General features: G+C 39.8%; 1 protein-coding gene across 2 annotated transcripts in view; it reads left to right on the top strand.

Moving 5' to 3' along the window:
• The window catches only part of loxl2b (lysyl oxidase-like 2b), a 51,522-nt gene extending 26,718 nt beyond the window's left edge, over nucleotides 1-24,804 (top strand). For both annotated transcript variants that reach the window (XM_004565802.6, XM_076890660.1), the window contains 9 exons: nucleotides 2,970-3,153; nucleotides 8,517-8,668; nucleotides 9,211-9,378; nucleotides 17,884-18,049; nucleotides 18,326-18,566; nucleotides 19,167-19,282; nucleotides 19,956-20,092; nucleotides 20,213-20,324; nucleotides 20,609-24,804. In XM_004565802.6, the coding sequence (XP_004565859.1) occupies nucleotides 2,970-3,153; nucleotides 8,517-8,668; nucleotides 9,211-9,378; nucleotides 17,884-18,049; nucleotides 18,326-18,566; nucleotides 19,167-19,282; nucleotides 19,956-20,092; nucleotides 20,213-20,324; nucleotides 20,609-20,679 (1,347 nt within the window). In that variant the 3' untranslated portion in view covers nucleotides 20,680-24,804. The remainder of the gene's footprint in view (nucleotides 1-2,969; nucleotides 3,154-8,516; nucleotides 8,669-9,210; nucleotides 9,379-17,883; nucleotides 18,050-18,325; nucleotides 18,567-19,166; nucleotides 19,283-19,955; nucleotides 20,093-20,212; nucleotides 20,325-20,608) is intronic.
• The last annotated feature ends 2,687 nt before the right edge of the window (nucleotides 24,805-27,491 follow it).

Genomic DNA, 27,491 nt, shown 5'->3' with positions numbered 1-27,491 from the left:
ATTCTACCCCAAGGGAAAGGCAAATATGAGTTTTTGGGGAAAAATGTAAATGGTTTTTGATGTGTGTTGAGTTAAAATGAGTGTGTTCCCTGATTGCCAAGCCTCGGGAGAACAATTTAATTAAAACACAAATTTGATATTCTGATTGCCTAGACAGAATTAGGGCTAGGGTTAGGTTTGTGGTCCTCTGATGATCCAACCATCCGACATCTTTGCGGCAGCGGAGGCTGCTTTAAATATTCAGTTAGGTCAGGGTGTAAACTTGGGCATTTACACTTTCGACCATGTGTAGAAAATCAATGCATTTAAATTAGAAAATAATCCACAGCAAGACTGTTTCGACCACGTGGCTTTCAGTTTGTTCATCCTCCACAGCTTTTCATTTTGAACACTTGAATCCCTGCCAGCTCTGCAGAGGTCGTTCTTGTCCTCACTCTGACATCTGACCTCAACAGTAGGTAAAGAAGCCCATTTTCTCACTCGCACCCTCTTAAGATGTCAGGGGTCATGAATTCTTCTTAGCTTAGTTTGACAGTAAGCCAAGAAGAATTTATCTCTGCGTGGCTTCATTCATGGTCTAATGTGAGGTCGGAGCTTGCAGGCATCCTGTCACGTTCCACAGATGGTGGATGGATGGGAGTGGTGTCCCTGACATCATGATCCAAATGGTCCAACACACTCTGCAGATCTGACTCAAAAGAATTATATCCTTAAACCCAAGTTTAAAAATTTGAAAAACAAAACAAAAATAAACAAAAGCACTCCACAAGCGCAAACTTCCACCAAGGCAGCTCATTTTCTATGTACTATTTACTTTTAAGAGAATAGTTTTGTATTTTCTGTATATTTATTTGGTTTTCTTTGTTCTTTCAAAACCTCTTTTAAGTTTTTAGTGCAGGAAACCCATTTTAATATAACTGTCTTACTTTTGAAGGTAATCCTTTTATTATTATTATTCATTTATGTGGCTATGAAATATAAAAATCTTACATTAATTTACATGCTTAGTAATATAAAAGATGCAATCAATCACAAATTACATTGAAATTGTTATGTGCTTAGAGATCTATCGCTGCCAGCATGTTAGACTTTCTGGTAAGAGAAAGTTTTTGTTATGTTATTGTATTCTACTGTCTACTTACCAATTTGAAAAAATAAAAACAAAATAAACCAAACTTTGTATAGCGCTTTTCTAGTCCCTAAGGACCCCAAAGCACTTCACACTACATTCAGTCATTCACCCATTCAGACACAGGCGATGGCAAGCTACATTGTAGCCACAGCTGCCCTGGGGCGCACTGACAGAGGCGAGGCTGCCGGACACTGGCGCCACCGGGCCCTCTGACCACCACCAGTGGGCAAACATGGGGTTAGTATCTTGCCCAAGGATATTTGGCAGCCAGGAGGCAGCCTGGGATCGAACCACCGACCTTCTGATTAGTGGCTGACCTGCTCTGCCACCTGAGCTACAGCCACCCCCAATATCCACATTCCTCTGGCTATGATTAGTTTTTTTGCATTGTGCCACCACAGGGATGACATCAGGGTCTCGGTCTCATCTTGGAACTCCAACACATTCTAAACATTCTCACTGCAGGTTGAGAGTTCGTGACCCTAGAGCATAGGTGTCAAACTCTGGCCCGCAGCCTAATTACATTTGGCCCGCAAAGCCATACCAAATTACTATTAGAGCTGGCCTACTGGTATTATACAACTAATATATATATTGTTTATTATTAAGCTTTGCTTGTTCCATATTCAGTTTTTCAGCAAAACTTGTTTGAGTCCATAAGAAAAGATTCATTCTTATATCTGGAGGAAGATTTTTTTTTTTTTCAATAAATATTAATAAATGTTCCAGTTTTGAATTTTGGCCCACTGTGTATTTGAGTTTGACACCCCTGCCCTAGAGGATGGGGACAGCATTTTGAAGTATTTGGCATGGTCGTTCAATCCTTACCAATGGCTTTATGCACAGTGGCAATGTTGCCAATGAAAAGGAAGTCACTTTCATTGGGTGAACATCGCTGGCATGAAGGGGAATATCTCTTCATTACCAATATGTTGGAAGTTGTTTTGAGTCAAACATACACATGAAGGCCTGTGTCTAGAAAACTCATATTTACCCAAGCAGCTTGTCTCCTTCCAAAAATATCTGTAACATACCTGTCTGCTTTAATGGTGTAAATGATATTGAACAAATTGGACGACTTTCTTTTTTTTACCCCAAGCATTAGAAGTTGGGCTGGTGTTAGTGTTATTTTGACAAGATGGCTGCTATGTAACAACATACATAAAAGAGTGTGACTTCCTGCATTGTGACACTCATTAAAATTTACTGTCCTAAGCCACTGAAGCCCTTCTGTCGGTTTTGACGATGTGGTGTCCAACAGCCTGCCACCATCATGGTCACAGTTTGTGTGTCCTTGTACCACTGCTGATACTTGCTGGTCAGGAGTGTCTCTAAGGTTTTATACCTGCCCGTGTCCTACATTCACATACGCCATGAGGGTTAGAGTAAACCGGTGCCTCACTTACCCTGATCCTGACATTTATCTATGTGTCACATTTTTAGACTAATGATTGTTTTATGGTTCTAATGTTAATGTTAATAGTGCTGAGGAAATCTGAGTGAAAACTTATTCCAGAGCCCACACATAAAGATGTCTGGGTTTTCTCCTTGTGAATACAAAGCTCAGTAAACCAGATTTCCAAACCGTGCTTTACTTGTAAAATTAAACACTTTCAGTTTATGCAAACAGTTAATGGGAGAATCACATTAATAGCTTATTCTATAAACATAAAACCACCCAGTCTGCTGCCTCTGCTCTCTCATCACAGAGAAGGAAAAGTTCAGCTTTTAGGGTTTTGAAAGTACTAGAATAACTCAAATATGTGATTTTTGTTTTTTGGATAGTTCAGTTTTTACAGTGACCTCTTTTTGCGGTGTTTGTGTTTGTCGTCTTCAGCAACCATTGGTTCGTCTCCGTGGTGGGGCCATCGTAGGCGAGGGGCGAGTGGAGGTGTTGAAAAATGGAGAGTGGGGCACCATATGTGATGACAAGTGGAGCCTGCTGTCTGCCACAGTGGTGTGTCGAGAGCTGGGCTTTGGTACAGCAAAGGAGGCTCTGTCTGGAGGTCGCCTTGGACAAGGTATACTGGTTTTATATCATTTATTTTTATTAAAAAAATACTGGCAGATTGTTTTCATGCCTGCTCATTGATTGGGACTTCACAGTAGTGAAAGGTCTGAGAAAAGGAAACAAATGCATAAAATTATACCAGTAATGCAACCAATGAGGGAAGCAGAAGGACATGAAATGTGAGCTGCACGAACCAAGGAAAAAAAACAAAAAACGATGGGCTGATTACAAAGTAGACCTGAAAATAACCCATGACACCGAGCTCCAAACGACTTTACTCCTGGAACAAATGTCTGTGTATATTTCCTACATGGCACAGAATGGAAGGGCTTGACTGTGGAGCAAAACCACATATCCCAAACATTTCAGAGAAGTAATTCTAGCCTTTAAACTTTTCTGCTTATATCACCCTTTTGCAGCCAGAGGAACATGAACTCATAGACAAGGTTATAAAATCTGCCCTTAGTTTGCATGTTTGCATGTTTTCATGTCACAGTGGCATTTTGTCAGCTGTTTAGTGGTAATGCAAGAAACTAACCACAACACTGAAAAATGTAGTGCAATTACAACTGTACATGTTTATGTTGGGGATTCATCTCTTAAACAGGCCCACTAAATGTTGGCCCATTGCTCATTGTAGCTCCATTTATCTGCTTCACCAACACTTCACTAGCACAGCTAAAACAACAGTTCTGCTGTTTTAGCTGTTAAATTGGCCACTGGATAGTCACGATCTTTGCTGGGTAGAAGGTTTGAATATGAAAAGAATACCATCACAATTTAAAGACCTGTGTGACATGATAATGATGCAGCCATAGCTGCTCAAACATACTGTTCAAACATAACTTTGAAATGTATACAGAAGATACCTGAAAGGTTAAGCCACTCTATACTACGCCCCACACCCCAAAAAGTACAGAGTGCTTGTAAGATGAGGAAATATTATTTTTCCAGTAAATTACCAAGACATTAGGCTGTACTTAAAATTACTTATGAGTACATAGAATTACCTAAAATATAATTTGTCTCTTTTCCTGTAAAATCCATGAATTTAAGCAATACTTGAAATTGCTTATGCACGACCTAAAATTACTGATTCGCTTCTTAAAATTATTTACAGAATGCTTAAATTTAGCTACAGCAAAATTATTTCTTTGTTTCCGGTAAAAATCAGACTTGTTACCCCCTTATTCTAGTGTCCCTACCTTTTAAGTATTGGTAGGTAAATATAATTACAGCACATTGTAATTTCAATCAAAATAAATAAACAGATTAAAAGTGTTTTAACTAAAATGCATAGAAATGACATTTATTTACAGTGGAATGACACCCTTAGTTGCAGGCCATATTATGTCATATTATATTAAGTGTTACCAGTACATTTAATCAATCTTTGACAAAAAATATTGATTAGAAGTGCGTAACATTTTAAAATAGTATTGCAGCTATTGCATAATATGAGCTTTTAAAGAGTAAGTTCAATCAGATCTTTACTGCCTAAGTATTGATACAGTTTACTTGAACCAGATTGATCGCGCTACTGTACGGTGCAACATTGAGCTCCACTTTCTTTGGTAGCCAAGAGGTTAAACATTTTTGTGGCAGAAACCCTTCATACAGATATTAGATTAATATGAGTGCACTATGTTAATTGTTGATGTACACTTTACTTTTCTTATCCTGTTTAAAAATGGTGAAATAATGATTTTTTCATGTCGTACTTCTTGGAGTGGGCAAATATATTGAAATGTACACAGCAAAGTTTGTGACTCTTGTCTTTTGTTTTGTTTGGGTTTTTTTTCCACTGACTGCTCATTTTCAGTGGAGGCTTTTATTGTGAGCAGCTTCACTTTAAGGTTTTCATAACCTGCACGAGCTGCGTTATGCCACTGGCAGGTTTGGAAGTCAGCAGCACACACCTAACAAAAATGTGGCACAAACACACTTCTAACTTAAACACGCAGCAGATATCTCACCAATGTTCAAGTGTATTAAACGCACAGCTTACTTGTTTTTCAGCATATAAGGTGGAAAAATCACATTTTCTCTAGTAGTGTGTGGATACCTGGCAACAAGAAGAACATTTCTTCAGAAAAGGCAGGGACATGCTGTACACTGCTGCACATTCCAGTCACGTTAGACGTGGAAAAATTTGAAACGAAGAGAAAGTAGCTTTTTCCATCAGGGTTTCTCATCACTGCCTTTAATGTTTCATGGAAAATAGAAGTCAGCCCAGATAGTAATTCTACACCATAAGACAAAGGGAAAATTGGAAATAAATATGTTATAGTTATAAAGACATAACATACAAGTCAGACTTGAACAATTAATACTTTGTGTCTGTGGAGCAGACTGAGCTGATCTGCAAGGCAAGGCAAGGCAAGGCAAGTTTATTTGTATAGCACAATTCAACAACAAGGTGATTCAAAGTGCTTTACAGAGACATTAGAAACAAGAACAAATAAAAAGCATGATTTAAAATTGATTAAAACAAGCAAATAAACTAACTAACTAATTAACAAACAAACAAACAAACAAACAACAGTATATAAAATCAAAACAGATAAAATCAGAACAGTAGATAAAATCAGTAGTTAAATGTAAGTTTTGAAATTTAAGCTTAAAGTGTGGATTTGGTGCTTTATTCAAATGCAGCTGAGAACAGGTGAGTCTTCAACCTGGATTTAAATAAACTGAGTGTTTCAGCTGATCTGAGGCTTTCTGGGAGTTTGTTCCAGATATAAGGAGCATAAAAGCTGAATGCAGCTTCTCCGTGTCTGGTTCTGATTCTGGGAACTGATAAAAGACCGGATCCAGATGACCTGAGGGATCTGGAAGGTTCATACTGGGTCAGGAGGTCATTGATGTATTTTGGTCCTAAACCATTCAGAGCTTTATAGGCCAGCATCAGAACTTTAAAGTCTATCCTCTGACGGACAGGCAGCCAGTGTAAGGACCTCAGAGCTGGACTGATGTGGTCCACTTTTTTGGTCTTAGTGAGGACTCGAGCAGCAGAGTTCTGAATGAGCTGTAGTTGTCTGACTGATTTTTTAGGTAGACCTGTAAAGATGCTGTTACAGTAATCAAGCCTACTAAAGATGAATGCATGGACTAGTTTTTCCAGGTCCTGTTGAGACATCAGATCTTTTATCCTTGATATATTCTTGAGGTGATAGTAAGCTGACTTTGTTATTGTCTTAATGTGTTTTTCTAAGTTTAGGTCTGCATCCATCACTACACCCAAATTTCTCGCCTGGTTTGTGGTTTTTAGATGTATAGATTGAAGTTGCAGGTTAAGTGGCTTTACATTTGTGCTTACAGGGCCTCAGAAATCATCAGGCAATGTGATGTGTAGTTGCTGTTGTGGAACTGTTCTAGTTGTTGAGTTGTTTGATTTATTGATCCTCTTGTATGTATGACCTTCTGTTTCCATGCTTAGCTGACTTAGTCTTTCCTATTTAGCTCCGTGGTCTGCTTCTTTGTATGATTAGTTTGTAAAGGAACCCTGGGCATATGTGGGGTTTTTGCTTTTTTTAACTTACTATTAGACTACACTCTCTAAACAAAAGTGACTGAAATAGAATTAAAACAAAAAGATTTGCAGATTTATTTTGGTTTTGGACCATTAGACCAGGTCTTGACAAGAATCTCTGTATATTTAAATTCATGCTTTCCTTAGTTCTGTCCAGTCTGAGCTGCTAAAAGCAGCAAATTCTTTGCTCTGCAAATTCTTTTAAAGGACTTCTGACACTTTTAGATGGACTGCTGCTGCTCCTGATGGGTTTTAGTGGTTCTAAAACTTCTTCCATACTTCATGGAAGAAAGAGGACAAACAGAAACTCTCTAACCCTCAGTGGTTTAAGTCATCATCAGTGAATATCTATTTTTTTGTTTCTTTAAAACGTTGTTCTTCCACGTCTTGCCTATCAGGAGATATTCTAACAGATGCTATTAACTGACTGTTTTTTACAAAAAGCCTTTTTTGCTTTTCTTCAAAACACAGGTTAAGGGTTTGACCAACACAGCATGTTGTGGAAGCTGTAGGGTTGTTGTCTTCACCGATGAAGCATTAGACCTCACAGTGTTACAATATCACTGTTTGGTAGAACATGATTATGTCCATCCATCCATTTTCTTCATTTTATTGTGTTATGTCACAGTAACAGCAGGGTCACAGAGAGGTCCAGTGTTTTTTTTTTTGTTGTTTTTTTTTTATTCCTCTTCTTGGATCGTGATGTGCTACCACGTTAAATTTGATCTATAATCACCCCAACGAGTTTTGGGCATACTCTGGGTCTCCTACTGCAATGCTTCAGCTTTCTCCTTTCTACAGCAAGGAGCAGCAGCTCTCCTCAAGATGTCTAAGCTCTTACACATACGTAAGGCCGAGCCCTGCCACCTATGTGTGTAACAATGTAATAAGTTTGCAGAAAAACTGGTGCCAATCCATGGAGAGATCACTGGTGCATCTCAGAGCCAACATAGACAGGCAACAGTTCAAACTCTTATACAATCCAATCAATCAAAACTGATCATTATGGATTTCAAAATCGTATTTGTTTTTCATATGTACCTATTTTCAGTGATTAATAGCAGGAAATTAACTCGGCATATCATTCTTTTCTTTCCCTTTTTTTGCCATAATTTTCAACTAACCTATATTTGACGACAGCATAATAAAACTGGAAATTCTGGTTTTAGTGTGCCACCACAATATTTTCAGTAACCCCCATATAGCCACCTCTACGAAATAATTCTAGAGGTGCCCCTGTAACCAGAGATAATGAGGGTTGGGACACAGAACAAGATCCTCAGATATTTAACCTTGCTGAGCTCTGAACCCCGACCCTATCTTTCCATGGCCAATTGTTCCATTGGAGAACAATGGACAATAATTAAACTAAACAACAATTAAAAATGTTTAATTCATTCAGTTTACAACAGGTGGACATAAAGTTCAGGACACACCTAGAAGACTGTAAAAAGCAAACAGGAAACATGATGGGTTACTAAGCTTATATTTTAAAATGCAATTTATTACACTATAAATTGCAATAGACTGAAAACCTTCTGCACCAGCTTCCTGATAGATGCTAATTCCTACTTCCTGTTTTTCCTGTTTTCTCCTAGTTTCTTGCCATAATGCTAAACTAATTAACTTTTGACTCTGACCTCATATTTAGCATGTAGGTGCCTCACTCTAGGAAAGAAAACATGTTTTTCTTTGAAGCTTTGAATTTTAGATTTTTTTTTATTACACCAGAATTGTGTTTTTTAATGATATGTAACAAGACCCAACATACAGATTTGTGTTCCCTCAGTCACCTTCAGTGGAATTCAAACTGAATCTGCTTCTTTGTGTGCATTTTTCAGGTATGGGCCCAGTGCATATGAATGAGGTGGAGTGTTCAGGATTTGAGAAGTCCATAACTGAGTGTTCGTTCAATAAGGAGGCTCTGGGTTGTAGCCATGAGGAGGATGCAGCCGTCAGATGTAATGTCCCAAAAATGGGCTTCCAGGAAAGGGTTGGTTTCCATTTCACTATAGCCAAATACTGGTTAACACAGCTGCTCTAGGAAATGAGTTCACAGTGCAACTCAGCAGTTCGTCCAGTAGACTAGAACTGGAGTTCCTGTATAACATAATAACATGAATACTTTAAGTGTTCTTTAGTTTGTGCTAACATGTGTTGCAATGCAATGCTTGACACACTGCAATTTTTACAATATGAAAACGTCATTTCTGAAAGTACGTAGATGTTTACCTGATACAACGCAGAGCTGATTAATCTCATTGTACAGAAATTGCCTCAAATTCAGCCAGAAAGTGTTTACAGGATGAACAGGAGTGAACCCAGGTTAAGTCATGACTTAGACCTCTCAGAGGAACATTACTACATACAAAAGTATGTGTGAAGTGTACATGGTGCAGTAGAGGTGTACCAGTGAAATCTTGATTAAATCTGTATTCATTTTGCATTTAATGGCAACAAGCACTGTAAATGTGTCCCTTCCAAGAGCACTGATGATCATCAACAGTCCTGTGTTGTTTTTTTCCACACCCACAGCTGCGTCTGAGTGGAGGTCGTAACCCGTATGAAGGCCGTGTGGAGGTGCTGGTGGAGAGAAATGGCTCTCTGGTGTGGGGGACGGTGTGCAGCGAGGGCTGGAGAACCATGGAAGCCATGGTTGTCTGTAGACAGCTGGGTCTGGGCTTTGCCAGCAATGCTTTCCAGGTATGAGTCACAGCAGCCAGGGGGTGGGAATCAGTTTGCCTGGGTGTGTGAAAATCTTTAGATGTCTAAAATGTAAACCAACAAATTTTGTGTTCTTATAGCCAGACTGTACGAATCTGAGCACAACCTCTCCACAGATCTCCGTGGACTCTTCATCTTTAGCTTATAGTTTATAGAAAATGACCCAATAGACATTTTCCACAAAAAGCTAGTTAAAAGAGACAAAGCTATGTGAGTTTAGTTTGTTGGGCTGATTTCCTCAAAGTGGATGATTTCTTTGAAAGTGCTGCTTCATTTAAAGTCATGAATAGGTGCTGCATTTGTAATTCATTATTGAAAGTCCACTGTTATTCTCTTTAGAACTCTTCCTTTTTTAAACATGTTCAGTTGACCTGCTGTGCAGCAACTCAAAGCCTCTTGGTTATTCTAGTAGTTAATTGGATAGCATAAATCAGGCTGGTACAAATTTAACACAGTCTCTGCATTTCTGTTAATTAACACCACCAATAAATTCACAGATGTGTTTTACTTTCTTTTGAGTAAATGATAAGAAATTGCTGTATGTATAGGGCCTGTGAAATAAAGTGTGTATATATATATACCCACATCCAAGGAACAAAGCTAACTCAGCAATAATGTATCGACAGAGCACTGAAAGCAGCTTCCAGCAAATAGCTTGTGCTGCCAGTGGAAAATGGGATACAAAATGTACTATGACACAAAGAAGAAACTTTCCACTTGTTTTAGGAGTCTTTCTTTTTCCTTTTTTTTTTTTTTTTTTTTTTTTAAGAAGTTTGCTCTCTAGACAGCAGAGAGAACTAGAATACCTACAGCCAAATCATGAGTGTTTGGGCTTCCACAATCCAACAGCGCAGAAAAACTAAAAATTCTGCTTTTATTTTGTATGGACTGAAAGGTCCAGTACAGAAAAGGAACTGTCAGTTGTTAAATCACTGTTTGCATCAGTTGGCTGTCAGTGAACTTTGTTTGGTGTATATTATGATCAGAATTAGCTGTCGAGTCTGGAAACTCAGCTGTTAGGGTTATGTGACATAAATTCCTGAGACTTTTTAGTCATGTAGTAATTACATTTCATCTACATATATAATATTAAAGAGACTGTAGGTTCATTGTTTTGTACATTCACAGTTCAATTCAATTCAATTTTATTTATATAGTGCCAAATCACAACAGCAGTCACCTCAAGGCGCTTTATATTCTACAGTAGATCGTACAATAATACATACAGAGAAAAACCCAACAATCATATGACCCCCTATGAGCAAGCACTTTGGCGACAGTGGGAAGGAAAAACTCGCTTTTAACAGGAAGAAACCTCCAGCAGAACCAGGCTCAGGGAGGGGCGGGGCCATCAGCTGCTATTGGTTGGGGTGAGAGAAGGAAGACAGGATAAAGACATGCTGTGGAAGAGAGACAGGGATTAATAACAGATATGATTCAATGCAGAGAGGTCTATTAACACAAAGTGAGTGAGAAAGGTGACTGGAAAGGAAAAACTCAATGCATCATGGGAATCCCCGGCAGCCTACATCTATTGCAGCATAACTAAGGGAGGATTCAGGGTCACCTGGTCCAGCCCTAACTATATGCTTTAACAAAAAGGAAAGTTTTAAGCCTAGTCTTGAAGGTAGAGATAGTGTCTGTCTCCCAAATCCAAACTGGAAGCTGGTTCCACAGAAGAGGGGCCTGAAAACTGACCTCAGTTTTATCTGAATTAAGAAGCAGAAAGTTAGCGGCCATCCAGGTCTTTATGTCTTTAAGACATTCCTGCAGTTTAACTAATTGATGTGTGTTATCTGGCTTCATAGATAGATAGAGCTGGGTGTCATCTGCATAGCAGTGGAAATGTATGCTATGTCTTCTAATGATGCTGCCTAGGGGAAGCATGTATAGTGTAAACCGAATTGGTCCTAGCACTGAACCCTGTGGAACTCCATAATTAACCTCAGTGTGTGAAGAGGACTCTCCATTTACATGCACAAATTGGATTCTATTAGATAGATATGATACAAACCAGTGCAGTGCAGTACCTGTAATACCTACAGCATGTTCTAATTGCTCTAATAGAATATTATGGTCAACAGTATCGAATGCTGCACTAAGGTCTAGCAGGACAAGCACAGAGATGAGTCGACTGTCAGAGGCCATAAGAAGATCATTTGTAACCTTCACTAAAGCTGTTTCTGTGCTGTGATGAACTCTGAAACCTGACTGAAACTCTTCAAATAAACCACTCCTCTGCAGATGATCAGTTAGCTGTTTGACAACTACTCTTTCAAGGATTTTTGATATGAAAGGAAGGTTGGAGATTGGCCTATAATTAGCTAAGACTGCTGGGTCTAGAGATGCTTTTTGAGTAAAGGTTTAACTACAGCCAGCTTGAAGGCCTGTGGTACATAGCCGATCATTAGAGATAGGTTGATCATATTTAAGATCGAAGGATGAATTAACGGCAGGACTTCTTTGAGCAGTTTTGTAGGAATGGGGTCTAAAAGACATGTTGATGGTTTGGAGGAAGTACACTCAACAAAAATATAAAAGCAACACTTTTGTTTTTGCTCCCATTCCCCATGGGATGGACGTAGAGACCTAAAATTCATTCCAGATACACAATATAACCATCCCTCCCAAACAGTGGTCACAAATCAGTCCAAATGTGTGGTAGTGGGCACATCTGCTATATTGAGATAATCCATCCCACCTCACAGGTGTGCCACATCAGGATGCTGATCTGACATCATGAGTAGTGCACAGGTGTACCTCAGACTGCCCACAACAAAAGGCCACCCTGGAATGTGCAGTTTTTTGCGCTATTGGGGGTCTGGGGACCCAGAACCGGTCAGTATCTGGTGTGACCACCATTTGCCTCATGCAGTGCAACACATCGTCGCATGGAGTCTATCAGATTGTCAATTGTGGCCTGTGGAATGTTGGTCCACTCCACTTCAATGGCTGTGCGAGGTTGTTGGATATTCGTGGGAACTGGCACACGCTGTCGTATACGCCGGTCAAGCACATCCCGAACATGCTCAATGGGTGACATGTCCGGTGAGTATGCTGGCCATGCAAGAACTGGGACATTCTCAGCTGCCATCTGCCCTGAACAATGTGAACCATGATTCATCTGTGAAGCGTACACCTCTCCAACGTGCCAGACGCCATCGAATGTGAGCATTTGCCCACACAAGTCTGTTACGGCGACGAGCTGGAGTCAGGTCAAGACCCCGATGAGGACGACGGGCATGCAGTTGAGCGTCCCTGAGACGGTTTCTGACAGTTTGTGCAGAAATTGTTGTTGTTGTTCCAGCAGCTGTCTGGGTGGCTGGTCTCAGACGATCTTGGAGGTGAACCTGCTGGATGTGGTTACACGAGGTCTGCGGTTGTGAGGCCGGTTGGATGTGCTGCCATATTCTCTGAAACGCCTGTGGAGACGGCTTATGGTTGAGAAATGAACATTCAATGCACGGGCGACAGATCTGGTTGACATTCCTGCTGTCAGCATGCCAATTGCACGCTCCCTCGTTGCTTGTGGCATCTGTGGCATTTTGCTGTGAGACAAAACTGCACATTCCAGGGTGGCCTTTTGTTGTGGGCAGTCTGAGGTACACCTGTGCACTACTCATGATGTCAGATCAGCATCCTGATGTGGCACACCTGTAGGGTTGCCAACTCCCTGAAAAATAAATAAGGGACACCTCGTGGCCAGGGCCGGGCGACCCAATTGTCTTCACCCTTCCCAGTGTGGTGAATTTTCTAGCTCTTTTTTTGTGTGTGAAATTATTTTTTTAACCATTTGACTTGAATTTGATTTAAGTAGATGTGTATTCTTTGTGATATGAACACATGTGAAACAAATGATCATTTAGCCATTTATTTTTAGCTCAAAATGGCAACATTAACACATAAAACAGGTCTCCTTCTTAAACAGAAGCCTGTCATGCTTAACTTTTGAGAATATAAGTAAATCTTTCTTTAAAAGAACTCTGTCCTGCTTAACTTAAAATAATAGAAAATAATAGAAAGAAAAACATTCTTGTAACAGTGCACATTTAGTGCATTTAGTACAATTGGCTTCAGTTGAGGTATTATTTCAGCTTTTCTAATGCTAATCAGCTGCTCCCGTTTGTAAACCCACTTGCTCCCATGATTACGCATCTTAACTCATCATCATTATTCATCTATGTATTACTTTTATGTATTAGTCATCTATTTGTTGTAATCATCTATTCTTGCAGTTGTTTATTACACAAAATAAATTATATTATCACACTTCTGGCCACATAGCGCTGATATTCACTGCACATGCCCATATTAACTTTTTCCAGCCAGGTGTTTTCCTTTTCCCATTCTTCCCTTTCTCTGAGGGGAACAAACATTGCTGCTCTAACGCTGGGCTCACACTGTGCGGTTTTAGGCCCATTTTGAGCCGATTTTTGAGTGATCGGACCGATTTTGGCCTTCATCGTGTAGTATACGTGGGGTAACGAGAAGTGATTAACACCTCACGACCAGCTCCCGATCATCAATCGCTCGTGAGGGTCTCACCACAGCCGCTCACACTGCTCACGCGCAAACACGTAAACGTCGGTGAAAAAGACGGAGCAGCACGGCTGTGCAGCGTGTGATCTGGACACAAGCGATGGAGGCACAACTTGGAGAACCCTGGAAAGCTCATCCGAGCCTTTTCGATGTGGCATCACAAAATTATCACGACCACAACAACCGTGAAAATAGTTGGATCTACATCGCTGCTAAATCACAGCTGCCCGATCAATGTTTTTCATTAGCAATTTAGCAAAGTTGATGGTGGTGGTGTGTGTGTCTGTGTGAGTGTAAGACTGAGAGAGAGAGCGCGACAGATTTTCTGTTATAACCTTCATTTTATGGAGGCACAGTGTGAGCACTCAGGTCGCATCAGAGCATCGGGCGGTATAGTGTGAGACCTGCATCGTGACCTACCAACTGCGAGTCAATCGTGCAGTTTGAGCAGGAGCTGAATAACGTGACTGAAAAAAATCGCACAGTGTCTGCCCAGCTTTAGGTGTACTGTCGTCCGAGACTTGCACCGCAGTGTCTGCGTTTGTTTCCCTGTTGGCCATGCTTCTTGTTGTGGTCATTTGTTGTCTTCCGGTATTTTCTCCGTAAGCGACCTTTCCTCGACCAATGAGATGAGTGGTAATCTGAATTGTCATACTCGTAAGTGTGCTGTCAGCTCATTGGTCACAAAGCAGGAGAGGGGCTGGGAATTATGTTTTCAAACAAAGCGTTAATTCCATTAAAAGTTATAGACTACTTTTGATTCTCACTGTATTACGGGACAAAGTGCGTCCCTTATTAGCTCAATACGGGACGTGTACTTTTGTTTCGAAATACGGGACGATTCCGTATTTTAAGGGACGGTTGGCAACCCTACACACCTGTGAGGTGGGATGGATTATCTCAATATAGCAGATGTGCCCACTACCACACATTTGGACTGATTTGTGACCACTGTTTGGGAGGGATGGTTATATTGTGTATCTGGAATGAATTTCAGGTCTCTACGTCCATCCCATGGGGAATGGGAGCAGTAACAAAGGTGTTGCGTTTATATTTTTGTTGAGTGTAATTATTGAAGTTAACTCAGAAAGATCAATTGGAGAAAAAGAGTCTAACTTAACATCAATGGTACTTTTAGTACAATTGATGGGATGGTTATTGGTAATTTTTTCTCTAATGATTAAAAAAAATTTTGTGAAGAAATTCATGAAGTCATTACTAGTTAACGTTAAAGGGATGGTTGGCTCAAAAGAGCTCTGACTTTTTGTCAGCCTGGCTACAGTGCTGAAGAGAAACCTGGGGTTGTTCTTATTTTGTTCTCAGGAAATGATCAGACAGGAGAGGGTTTTCAGGAAACACTGTTAAATGTTCAGTTTCTATGCCATGTCTCATGTTTCATTCTAAATACACATGTGACAAATCAGCTAGCTGATAGCTTCTGCACAAATGTTAAGGCTAACTGTTTACCGGCTTTTACTAGCATGTATCTATCCTTCCAGGGTGGGAGTTATAGGAAGAGTAGTCTATATGTAGACAATACAAAATAAGTTTATAAAATTAAAATTTGGGCTATGAGTAGGTTTGAATGTTGTGCTGTTCATTTTAAATTGTAGTTGTATTTTTATTTTTATGGTTCAACAATCCAAATGACTGTAATTACAAGTAATTTTCACTCCAAGCAGAAGACTGGAACAACACTAATTAATAAATAAATTTGTTTGCTTCCAATCGAAACTTTAAGCTTCATTATCATTTCAACTGTTGAAAAAATATGAATATTTCTTGTTTTTTATCTGGTCAACTTCAGGGCTGCACATTGTCTGCTAATTTGAAAATGGAAAATCTTTTTAACAATTTGAGGCTATTGCATTTCTTTTTTAAATTTTAGGTATTTATGCATTTTAAATTTGTATTTTTTTTATTTGACTGTGCAAAAATATTTGACTTAATTTATTTTTTCATTTTGATAAAAAAAAAAAATAGATTAAATATATCAGCTACATACTTCCATGCATGCCACTGTCCGGTGGCTCTGTGTATATGCACAGCCTTCTATTTTTTTTAATAAACACAGACACATGTAAGACGTTAGGAGTGAGAGGCCTGGGTGTGAACTGGGGGGCGGCCCAAAACACTGTTTACAGTGCAGCAGGGTAATAGTAGGAGCAGATAAGGAGGCTGAGGGGCTTTGTGCTAACAGCTTTATGAAAGTGTTTGCACAGCCATGAAATGAAGAGCGTATGATTATAAGGTGTTTGCCTTCCGGCAGGAGTTTGAAGGACTCTCAGCTGTAACAGGAATCCATTTACTGTATTACATGCTGTGCAGCTTTTTTCATCATCTGTCAGTGTAACGATACATTAGAGATACATAAGAGCTCATAAGACAGAGCTTTAACTTTTAAGTTGCGCTTTTTGACAAAAAAACAGACAAACAGGTAATAAAACGCTACAATATGGAAAATCATCACAAACTAAACCAAGAGCAAGCAATTATTTTGGCTGCAGAAAAAGCCAAATCCATAACTGGCTGAAGACATTGAGGTTAACAGAGACTGACACAAGGGACTGAGGGGAAGTCAACACTATATAGACACAGAAGGGCAGTCAGGGGAAGTGGACACAGCTAGTGAAAACAAGACACAGCAGTGGACACTTTATTCAATGAGACAGGAGGGGAAGTAAAACCAAATGTGAGACACTAAAAATAAGTAAGTACTAAAGTAAAACAGAACTTGAAAAATAATAACTAAATGAGAAACGTAAAGACATTATTAAACATTTTCTGATGTGTATCAGTCCCCTAGGATTAGTTCATTCATAACCAGAACCTGAAAGTCCACAAGCACAAGCAACTAAACCTGCAGTGTTGTTTTCTGTGATAATTGAAGTATAACCCCTCCCAGGCTAGGGTAAGGGTTTTCTTTTTCAGAATGACTTGGATTAACTAAATTTGATTACTTAAAAGTACATTTTTGCTTTTGAAAACTGTTGGGCAAATGTCACATTTTCTCATTGTTCTGAGTATTGGTCAATTTAGTGAGTGCTGTCAAATAAATCATTTTTATGCTGCCAAAGAAAAACTACTAGTTGTAGTCAATCATGATCAATAACAAGAGGCCCTGGCCTTATATACTCCAAAATCAACTCAAATGTGTGCGTTGTTTCTTCTTTTTCAGAGTCAGTACAGATGTACACTATTAATCATTCCAACCTGGGCAGGGGAGAAAAAAAATTAAAAGAAATCATTAAAAGCCCCAAATTATCATGATAATTATGCCCATGAAAACTTCTGCTCCAGGTTACATTTAAGATCTTTAGCCTGCACTTACCCGCTCGAACTCTCTGGTCCTCCCATCGGATGCTTTTACTGGTCCCACGCTCCCAATTAAAATCTAAAGGATACAGGGATACTTTCTCTGTCATTTCTCCGAGTCTTTTATAAAGTCCTCCTTCTCTTTGGAAATCTTCAAATCGAACTTCAAGACCTTCCTATTTTCACAGGCTTTCAGATCACTTTGAAACCTGGTCTGTTCTGTCTTAGTTATCTTGTTTGTTTTTTGTAAATATATGTATGTATGTGTACATGTATGCTTGTATAGGTATTTGTATATAAGTGTATGGATGTTTATATAGATTTCTTTCATCTTCATTTATTTTTGATATTTTAACTACATCGTACCTCTGTTCAACACTTTGGATGACACTTAATGTCTTTTAAACGTTCTATACAAAAAAGCTGACTTGACTTGAAAGCTGACGAGGAGTTAAATGCATTCCTGCTGCAGGGGATTCAGCAGCATTAACATGTCATAGGGACAGCCCACCAAGTTAGGAGGGTTTTTATAAAATACAATGCACTATATACATACATACTATATACTGTACTATATATGGAGAGGTTGTGGCTGCTACATCTGATCTGTAAACTGTGCTTTTTCCACAGGAGACCTGGTACTGGTCGGGTGAGGTGAGCGCTGATGCTGTGGTGATGAGTGGCGTTCGGTGCTCTGGAACTGAGATGTCTCTGTCCCACTGCCTGCACCATGGAGCCCACCTCAGCTGCCCCAAAGGAGGCGGCCGCTACGCTGCCGGGGTCTCCTGCTCTGAGAGTAAGACAGTGAAATGAGCAGTGTGCTGAAAAGTCATATTATGTTATCTGTGTAAAATTTGCCTCAACAAAGCCTGATCATGAAGGAATAAATAAATTGGCCTTTCCACTTTTAAACCTACTTTGACTGGAGCCTTGAAAATCTTTTACTCCTTCAATCTGCACATTCAGTTTTAATTCAACAAATGTAAATAAGTTTGACGTAGAGCTGCTAGAACAATTTCTGTATGTCCCTAAAAATGTTTCAGCAGCATGTATTTTTCACTTCTATCTATAGCGGCACCAGACCTGGTGCTGAACCCTCAGGTGGTGGAGCAGACCACCTACATGGAGGATCGGCCCATGTTCATGCTGCAGTGTGCATATGAGGAAAACTGCCTGTCCTCCACATCCAGCGAGGTTCCTGCCAACACCTACCGCCGCCTGCTGCGCTTCTCCTCCCAGATACACAACAATGGCCAGTCCGACTTCCGACCCAAAGCTGACAAGCACTCGTGGGTGTGGCATGACTGTCACAGGTCAGTGAAAGTACAAGCACTGTTTTGGAGGTTTGATACTAGATTTTATCAAGTGATCGCATTCTTGATCACTAACCCCGGGCAATCGGAATATGTTTTTTTTTTTTTTGTTTTGATCAAATTGTTCTTCCATGTCTTGAAAGAACAATTCATTTCAACATCTGTTTTCCCAAAAGGTGCATTTTTGCTTTCTCCAAGATGCAGGGTTAGTGTCAGGAATTACCACCTGTGATGACTAAGACCTCAGAGGGTTCATGCTGATGGCTGTCAGACCTTTTCTCGTTACAAGCACTGGATTTATACACCTACTAAATCCCCTTTAGAAACATAAATTACACCTTCATTAAAAACTACAAGCAAAAAGTCAGTGGACTGTTGGCAGCCTTCAGCTTTCAGTATATCAGGACGGTCAGAATCACTGAAAGAAATGACTCTTTCTAAGGGACATGCTGTTTTTACAGGTGCTATTTAGTTGAGATGCTTTTTTAAAAATGTATTTATTTATTATTTAAAGAACGCCGGTGCCCTTGAGACTAGAGCTAAAATGACAACAAGTGTCTTCTTTTAAAGGCTAAAGTATGTTCCCGTCTTTGTGTGTAGGCATTATCATAGCATGGAGGTGTTCACCATCTATGACCTATTCAGCCTGAATGGAACCAAAGTGGCTGAAGGACACAAAGCAAGTTTCTGCCTGGAGGACTCAGAGTGTGATGAAGGTAAGATCTGAAAAAGGAATTCAGTTATGGAAGGAAATAAATTTTTCACTTTTGAAACATGTGGCAGAAAACTAATTCTTATATGTTCAGTAATGGACTTTTAAAGCTCCTTTAAACAATATGGTTACTGAAAAGGGTGACTTAACACTGTCTAAGGTGAAAAGGTTGACTTTTAATTTCAGAATTATTAAGCAGCTCCACAGTTCTCCAAGATGTAAGGAGCTTTTCCAGGATCTTTCAGTTTTTCAGCAGGAATTTTAAAATTGAACCCATATATTTGAGGTTGCCTGATTTAGTTCAATTCAATTAAATAAAATCCAGTACACTTTTATTTATATTACGCCAATTCAGATTAACAGTCATCTCGAGACCCTTTATAACTTACAATAGTAGAATGAAACTCCAACAATCTCACAGCCCCCTGCAAGCACGTGGTGACAATGGGGAGGAAAAACTCCCTTTTAACAGGAAGAAACCTCTGGGAATATGAAAGAGAAGAGAGCAGAGCAAAACAGGATAAAAGGCAAGGAGAGAAAGCCAGAGTTTAATAATAGATAATGATTAAAGAGGGGTGCATAGTAATAGTGTGTAAAGACAGAGGGAAACTAGATGAGTTTCAGTTTGTCAATGCCCGATAAGCAATGACAAATATTATTATATTTTGTTATTGCAGGTATTGAAAAGAGGTATGAATGTGCCAACTTTGGAGACCAGGGTATTACTGTGGGTTGCTGGGATACCTACAGGCATGACATCGACTGCCAGTGGGTCGACATTACTGATCTGAAACCCGGGGATTACATTTTCCAGGTGATGTTTCTCGCCTTTAGCTCTTTTGCTAGAGAACCAACAGTTCAGCAAGATTCAGCTGTTCATACAATGGCTTCAAACTGCAGCTATAGCGTCTCATTCATGCCCTCCCTCTTGCAGATTATAATTAATCCAAACTACGAAGTGCCAGAGTCGGACTACACCAATAACTTCACGAAATGCAGATGTCGATATGATGGCCATCGTGTGTGGATGTACAGCTGCCATAATGGTAAGATGATAAGGCTATATCTGCTCTTTGTCGTTTGGTAAAGTGTTTACTACACTTACTTTTTAACCAACTAACTAAACTTGTTAAACAGTTTCAGATTTTAATCTTTCATTAATGAGTTGCCCTGCTATTTCACATGAATGCTAATGAGTACCCTGTGAGCTTCTTTTTATTTATTTTTTCAATTTCCTATGCTTGACAATTAGAGTGAGTGATTCTACAAGTGTAAAACAAGGACAAAATGTGTAGGTGGTAACTGTCTGTCTCTGCTGCTGAACTTCTAGGTGGCTCATTAAGCAGTGAAACGGAACAGACATTCCCGGGCCTCCACAGCAACCAGGTGACCCACAGGTAAAGACAGAGCAGAGGAGTGGAGTTAACTGGCCTATGCTTTCAGCAGAAAGACCAGCTGAAGCCAACCAACCACTACACATCTCATCTACGTGGATTCCTCTGACCAGCCATGCCCTGGTCAAAGCATCTGTTTTTACGCTCGCCTCATCCATGAGGCAGTCGCTTTCTTTGACCCTCTCCCCTCCCGTTTCCCTCCGGCAGACAGAATATTTGATTCCCCCTTCTGTCCGTGCAGAGGCAGCTACTTTAACAACACTTCCAACCTCTCTGGTTAAGAGCAAGAGAACGGTGAAACTCTCTGTATGCCCTGTGACAGAGAGAACTTGTTTTTACAGACCTGCAGGTTAGTGGCAGGTGTATTACACAAGGCGAAGTATCGAGGAATGTCATTACGAGTCTGCCTACTTTGAAATGCAGCTTTTTAAAAGAACCCTGCTGCACTTCTTTTGTGTGTATGTCTGTGTGTGTTTTTCCCCGAAACTCTCCCTGAAGAGTTTGGTTTGTCTGTGCCAGGTTGCCTGAAGATTGACAGGAATCATCAATAGCAAACACAGCAGCCTGTGTGTGGAAATGCAGGCTATTTTTCATTCCATTCATTTTTTTTAGCAGTTTCAGAAATGTTTTTTACATGCTGAAGCCCAGATAACTAAGCTTCCTATTGCAAATGTTATTTAAGCGTCACATCTTCAGTGAGGAATTTTTTTCAAATTAAGCTGTGGCAGAAGCAATTTCTGCAAAGCAAAACAGCCCGTTCATCACCAATTACAAGTGCTAATTGCCTGGTTCGGCTGGAAAACTAATCTACCATGGCTGAAACGTGACGTATTAAAGTGCCTTAAAGTGCCCAAAGCCATTTTAGCTCTGCACACTGCACTGACAAGATTGTGGTCACATTTCATAGAAGAGTAGCACTAAAAGTCTCTGAAGAAGCTGATCATATAAAAGTATGTTGAAAGAAATATAGAAAGGAATATTATATTTCCTATTTACAGCAAGCAATAATTACTTCTAATAGGGGCTTTTGATTTAGTATGCCTGCCAACATTACCTTATGCTGGGCTAAAGCTGGGCAGACACTGTACGATTTTGTCAGTCGCGCGATTCAGCTCGTGCTCAAACTGTGCGATTGACTCGCAGGGGTTAGAAGTTCATAGGTCACGATGCAGGTCTCACACTATACGACCCGATGCTCTGATGCGACCTGAGTGCTCACACTGTGCATCCATAAAAATGAAGGTTAACAGAAAATCTGTCGCTCAGTCTCCCTCTCTGTCTTTCACTCACACAGACACGCACACCACCACCATCAACTTTGCTAAATTGCTAATGAAAAACACTGATCGGGCAGCTGTGATTGAGCAGCAATGTCCATCCAACTATTTTCACGGTTGTTGTGTTGTGATCGTGATAATTTTGTGAGGCCACATCGAAAAGGCTCGGATGAGCTTTCCAAAGTTCTACAAGTGCCTCCATCGCTTGTGTCCAGATCACACGCTGCACTCACTGCTGCGCTGCTCCGTCTTTTTCACCGAAATCTGTGTTTGCGCGTGCGCAGTGTGAGAAGCTGCGGTGTTTGAAATCCTCACGACCAAGCGATTGATGATCGGGAGCTGGTCGTGAGGTGTTAATCGCTTGTCGTTACCCCACGTATACTACACGATGCACGACGCACGATGAAGGCCAAAATCAGTCGCACGACTGAAAAATCGGCTCAAAATGGGCCAAAAATCGCACAGTGTCTGCCCAGCTTAAAGATCCTCTGATCAGCTTGTTATGCTGCCCTCTAGTGGTTTACAATTTCCAGGTTGCTGAAGTGTTGCAAACGTGTACTGCAGTCAGTACACATTTATATTACTATGAGGTGCAGGTTATACAGTAAGTTAAAACATAAGAACCCACAAACTGTCGAAAAAAATGTTCTAAAGTGAAACAAACACAGTTAAAAAAAAACTCTTTAAAATCTAATCCTTTTAATTATTTTTATTGTAAACCTTCAGTGTTACTATTATTATTATGTGCCTCAGTCACACAGGTCTAGAGACCCCCTGGCAACCTCAAGGAGTAAGGAAAAATATGCATTCATCAACCAGTAGGCAAGTGGTTACTGGAGGTTGCTAGCTGTCACTGAATGTTATTGGCTGCAAGTATTGGCTACAGTAAACCTACTTTTGATTTGGCTGAGATGCCGATTTAGTGCAAACACTGGTGACCTAACCACTCTGCATTAGTGAAACTTCAAAAAGTCCATTGCAGAACCACAGGGAGGCTGTTGGTCAGCAAAAAAGTTCCACCTTACAACTGAAACCAACATGTTTCAACTTCTACGTTTACTTTAAAGGTAAACAGTCTCCATTTCTGGTTGGTGTCACGGTTTTCACAGCTTCACTACAACTTATAGAGTAGTTTGTAAATTTTTCCAAACAAGTCGCTGATTTCCATGCTAACTACTGCTGACTGTGACAACCTGCTAGTGAGCAAAGCAATAGCAAGGAAGTTTTCAGTGTAGCACTGTATACTTTTTTTGCAACCAATTTCACGCTAGCAACATCCAGTAACCATACACCAACTGGCTGTGGAATACACACTTTTTGCTAGCATGTATGCTAGCAAAAAGTCACTGATTGGTCTCTAGGGCTGCATAAATTGGTCTTAAGCATTCAATTTCACAGCAACTACCAGCAAATACTTGCAACCATTTGGGGAGTAAATACAAACAGGTGTCTACACCTGTGGGATTGGGGTCTTATGTAACCAGTGAAATCATTTTAACTGCATCACGTTCTAGCTGCATCAGCTAAATCAAACACATACCATTTTCAAGCTATTATGATGATGCATTGACTGAGCAGTGAAGAACTGCTTGTCAAACATACAGGAAGCTCCCAATTGGTTTAGCTAATAAGCTTTTAATATATAGACCTTTGTTGACGCTTCACATGATAGTTTGCAAATATTTAAGAGACAGGCATTATGTGGTATAAATGTGTCTTGTTTGACTTTATAATCCTGTTAGCAACAGAGATGTGCTAAATGTTGGTTTAAAAGTACAAGTTTCTTTCCAAGTTACACCTATAAGTTGTTGTTGTTTTTTTTTTTTCAGAAAAACATGATATAGTAGAAACACAAATCCATGTCATTGGTCCTGTTATGTTATCAGTGTTCTGTTGTAAGCTAGTGTAAATGGATTGCTTCCTGTCGTTAGCTTGTATCTGCAGGTACCATGCATCGGATGTTTTCCCTTCAATTCAAAAACTATCAGCTGCAAATTCAAATATCACAATAAAAAGTACTTTAAGACATTTGATTTTATATTTAACTCCAGTGTGGCTTTTAGGCTTCCAGTCAGTGGGACTCTTTTAACATGAGGATCACAGGACTGCTCTACAGTAACATGCTGTCAAATTTTGTCTTGCTGCTTTACATGCTGGCTTCATAAGGCAACAGAAGACCTGATCTCCATCCTGTGGCACCACAGATCCTCTAACAACAAATAGAGAATGCATTCCTCCCTGTTTGTCTGTTCCAGATATGTTTTTTTCTCTTTTATTCTTTTGTACAACAATGTGTGAATCCAGTGTTATTTTAATGGTGCTATCAAACTGGTCCTCTGTTTTCTGAGGACACTTTACATGTTGAACAGCCACATGTATATATGTATACTAATAGTATACTTGAACTGAGCATACACAACCATTTGTAATTGTGTTTTCTTATTAATGACCTTGTTACCCCCTTGCTAATGTAATCCTCTTGGTTTTTAAACTGCTGATATCTGGTGTTTTTAGACCAATGTCTGATTGTGGAATACTCTTCCTGTCACGGTGGGATATCGAGTTTTTAGTGCTGTCTTGCTGTTCAGTTCCAAAGCCAAGTATCAGGAAAGTTTGTGACTTTGAACCACAGACTGGACTGTCTGCTAAAATCAGCTGTCTTTGGCAGCATTCACCCTGCATAAGATGGACTTTTTTCCTGTTCTGTGTCATTTCGCTCAGACGTGATTCACATTTCAGCTTTGATTTTTAGTACATTTGCAATAACCTTATATTTTTTCCTTTATTGTTGTGAGTTGTTGGGTGTAGAGTCAATTAAATTTACAACACAATAAACTGTAAAAGTGTGTGGATAATTTGTGGACAGACTGCACATTTTGGCTTAAATATTTCCATTTATAAGACGTTAGTGAGCCTCGCTTGGATAATGGCTATAAGCTACACTTGCAAGACTAACTCCTGATTTTGTAGTCGTAGACAGCATAAAAGATCGGTGTAGCTTCTGGGTATGAAAAATAAAACTGCATTCTATCTGAAGGCTCCCAGATGGCAATAGCTGTGGTAGCAAAACCACTTAGAGTAATTTTAGACGTATATGGGAAAACATCTTGATGCATTCTCAATCATCCAGGTAAAGTAAATCTCCAAAGGTTGATTCTGTTCATCTGGACGTAGCGTTTTGTGGGAGAAACGTTTCGTCACTCATCCAAGTGACTTCTTCAGTCTCAGCTGACTGCAGGTTTCCCCAATACTATAAACAGTACATTTGCATAATGACTGAAACCAGCCCACTGAAGGAACAATGGGCTGGGAGGTCAGTTCCTTCATCATGATTATGCAAATTCTAATGACCATTGATCAATGACCACTGACTCTTTATAAGATTGGAGAAACCTGCAGTCAACTGAGACTGAAGAAGTCACTTGGATGAGTGACGAAACGTTTCTCCCACTGAAAACGCTACGTCCAGATGAACAGAATCAACCTTTGGAGATATCTGGGAAAACAACTTTCTGATTTGACCCAGATCTGTTAACTCTTTCTGAGTTTATGGGCTCAATTAAAACGTTATCTATTTTGTAGATCTTCGTCATATTATCTTGCAAAATGGAGACTTATTAGCTAACGACCTGTCAATCACAAGTTGTTAGCTAATGCACCTTTGCTTTGAGAGTCGGACCAAACCTTCTTTGTCGCATCTGCTTTTTCTAACCATGATGGCAATGGCAGAAACGTTAGTTCCCAGAATTTAAAAGAGGCCTTCAGAGACCAGTGGGTGACATAAAGGTAGCTAGGGTAGGTATAGTAAGATTACTTATTGTAAGATAACTTTAGATTAGTTGCTAAAGGGTTAAATAACTAAACATTTGTAAGTGTTGTGAAGGTACCTTCAAATTTTTAATTTTCCCAATTTAGCTATAGTTTAAAAAGTTTAAAATAAAAATATATAGTTTAGGACTAGACTTAACCCATGTCTGGGGAATCAACCTGTGGGTTTCAAGGAAAAGACAGCACAACCACAAGAGCTTCCTGGTTCTTGGTATTGATTCTCGTGAACTATTGGAGAGATTAACATGATTTTTCCAAAGACATTACCTCATTTGATGTTTTGATTATTGCAGTGCAGAGAGCTGCTTGACATATACTAAACTGCTACTTTATGAGCTCTACTTCTTTAACTGTGTGCTATTGCAAATATATAATCAGCCAATAAAATGGCAGCAATTTATGCATAACATGATCAAGAAAACCTGCTGAAGTTCAAACCAAGCGACAGAATGGGAAACAAGGTGATATAAGGCACACTGAACGGGGCATTGTTGTTTGTTCCACTCTCAGCCAAAAACAAGAAAAGTGAGGCAGCAATTTACACTGGCTCACCAAAATTGGACGGCAGAAGATTGAAAATATGTTTCCTGCTCTGATGAGCCTCTATTTCTGCTGCAACACTGAGATGGCAGGGTCCACATCTGGTGTAAACAGCATGGATACATCCTGCCTTGTATCAGTGGTCCAGTCTGCTAGTAGAGGTGTAATGGTTGGAGGATATTTTCTGGGAATCCTTTGTGTGTTCTTAACGGAACACTTATGGGAGAAGTGTTGTTGCCCACCAATTTCAAAGGTAGGCTGGCATGAGTAGAGTCAAAATGTTTGTTGGCAAGCTACTTAAAGCCACATTGTCCTTGATGCACCATCATTACTGTGTTTAACAGATATTAGAATATAAGGCTGGGTTGAGATATGGTGACTGTGAGGTCAATTCGATTCAAATAAATTTTATTTATATAGCACCAAACAACAGGCGATAGAAAGACTGTTTTATATTGTAACATAAAGACCCTACAATAACAGAGAAAATAAACCCAACAGCAATCAGATGACCCCCTTTAAGTAAACTCTTGGTGACTGTGAGAAGGAAAAACTCTTTTCCAATGAAGAAATCTGCTGCATAACTAAGGAGGGGCTTACTTAGGGGCAGCCATTTGTTGCCACAGGTTGGAGATGAGGAGAGGGAGAAAGTCATAACATATGATTCATGTTAATTCACAGTCGCCAACTCATTCAGTCAGTCATTGTGTCCTGTGGATAGGGACAGAATACTTGTTTAAGGACTGCCAGCATGATTGAAAAGTTTAATTACAGGATAAAGGTGATCAGTCAGAATGCATTTATATCAGAAACCATGCAAAATAACCCTGTAGCACTGAAGACTCACTGGATCCCTGTAGTGTAGGGGTCAGTTTAAATACTGCACCAGGCACTGTTTAACCAAAGCCTGTGCAGTAGTACAACACTGACCTCATGTGGAGTAAAGCCCACATTACAGCATTTATCTGCAGAAGAAGCAGTAGAAATGATTTACAGTCAGTGTCTGTGTCCAGGTGTGTTTTTGTCTGCTGAAGGAGTACTGGCAGGAAGCCTAGGACAGAGTGACAAGCCCTGCCCATATGAGATACCTACAGGTCATTTTCTGTGTCCACTTCTGCTAACCAACACGTTTTAATGTTTCTGCACTGTGGGAAGAAGTAGCCAAAGCTTGTTT

This window comes from Maylandia zebra, linkage group LG12 (assembly GCF_041146795.1).
Source record: "Maylandia zebra isolate NMK-2024a linkage group LG12, Mzebra_GT3a, whole genome shotgun sequence".
NCBI lineage: Eukaryota > Metazoa > Chordata > Actinopteri > Cichliformes > Cichlidae > Maylandia > Maylandia zebra.
Note: the sequence above shows the minus strand (reverse complement) of the source record. Positions and strands in the feature narration are given on the sequence as shown.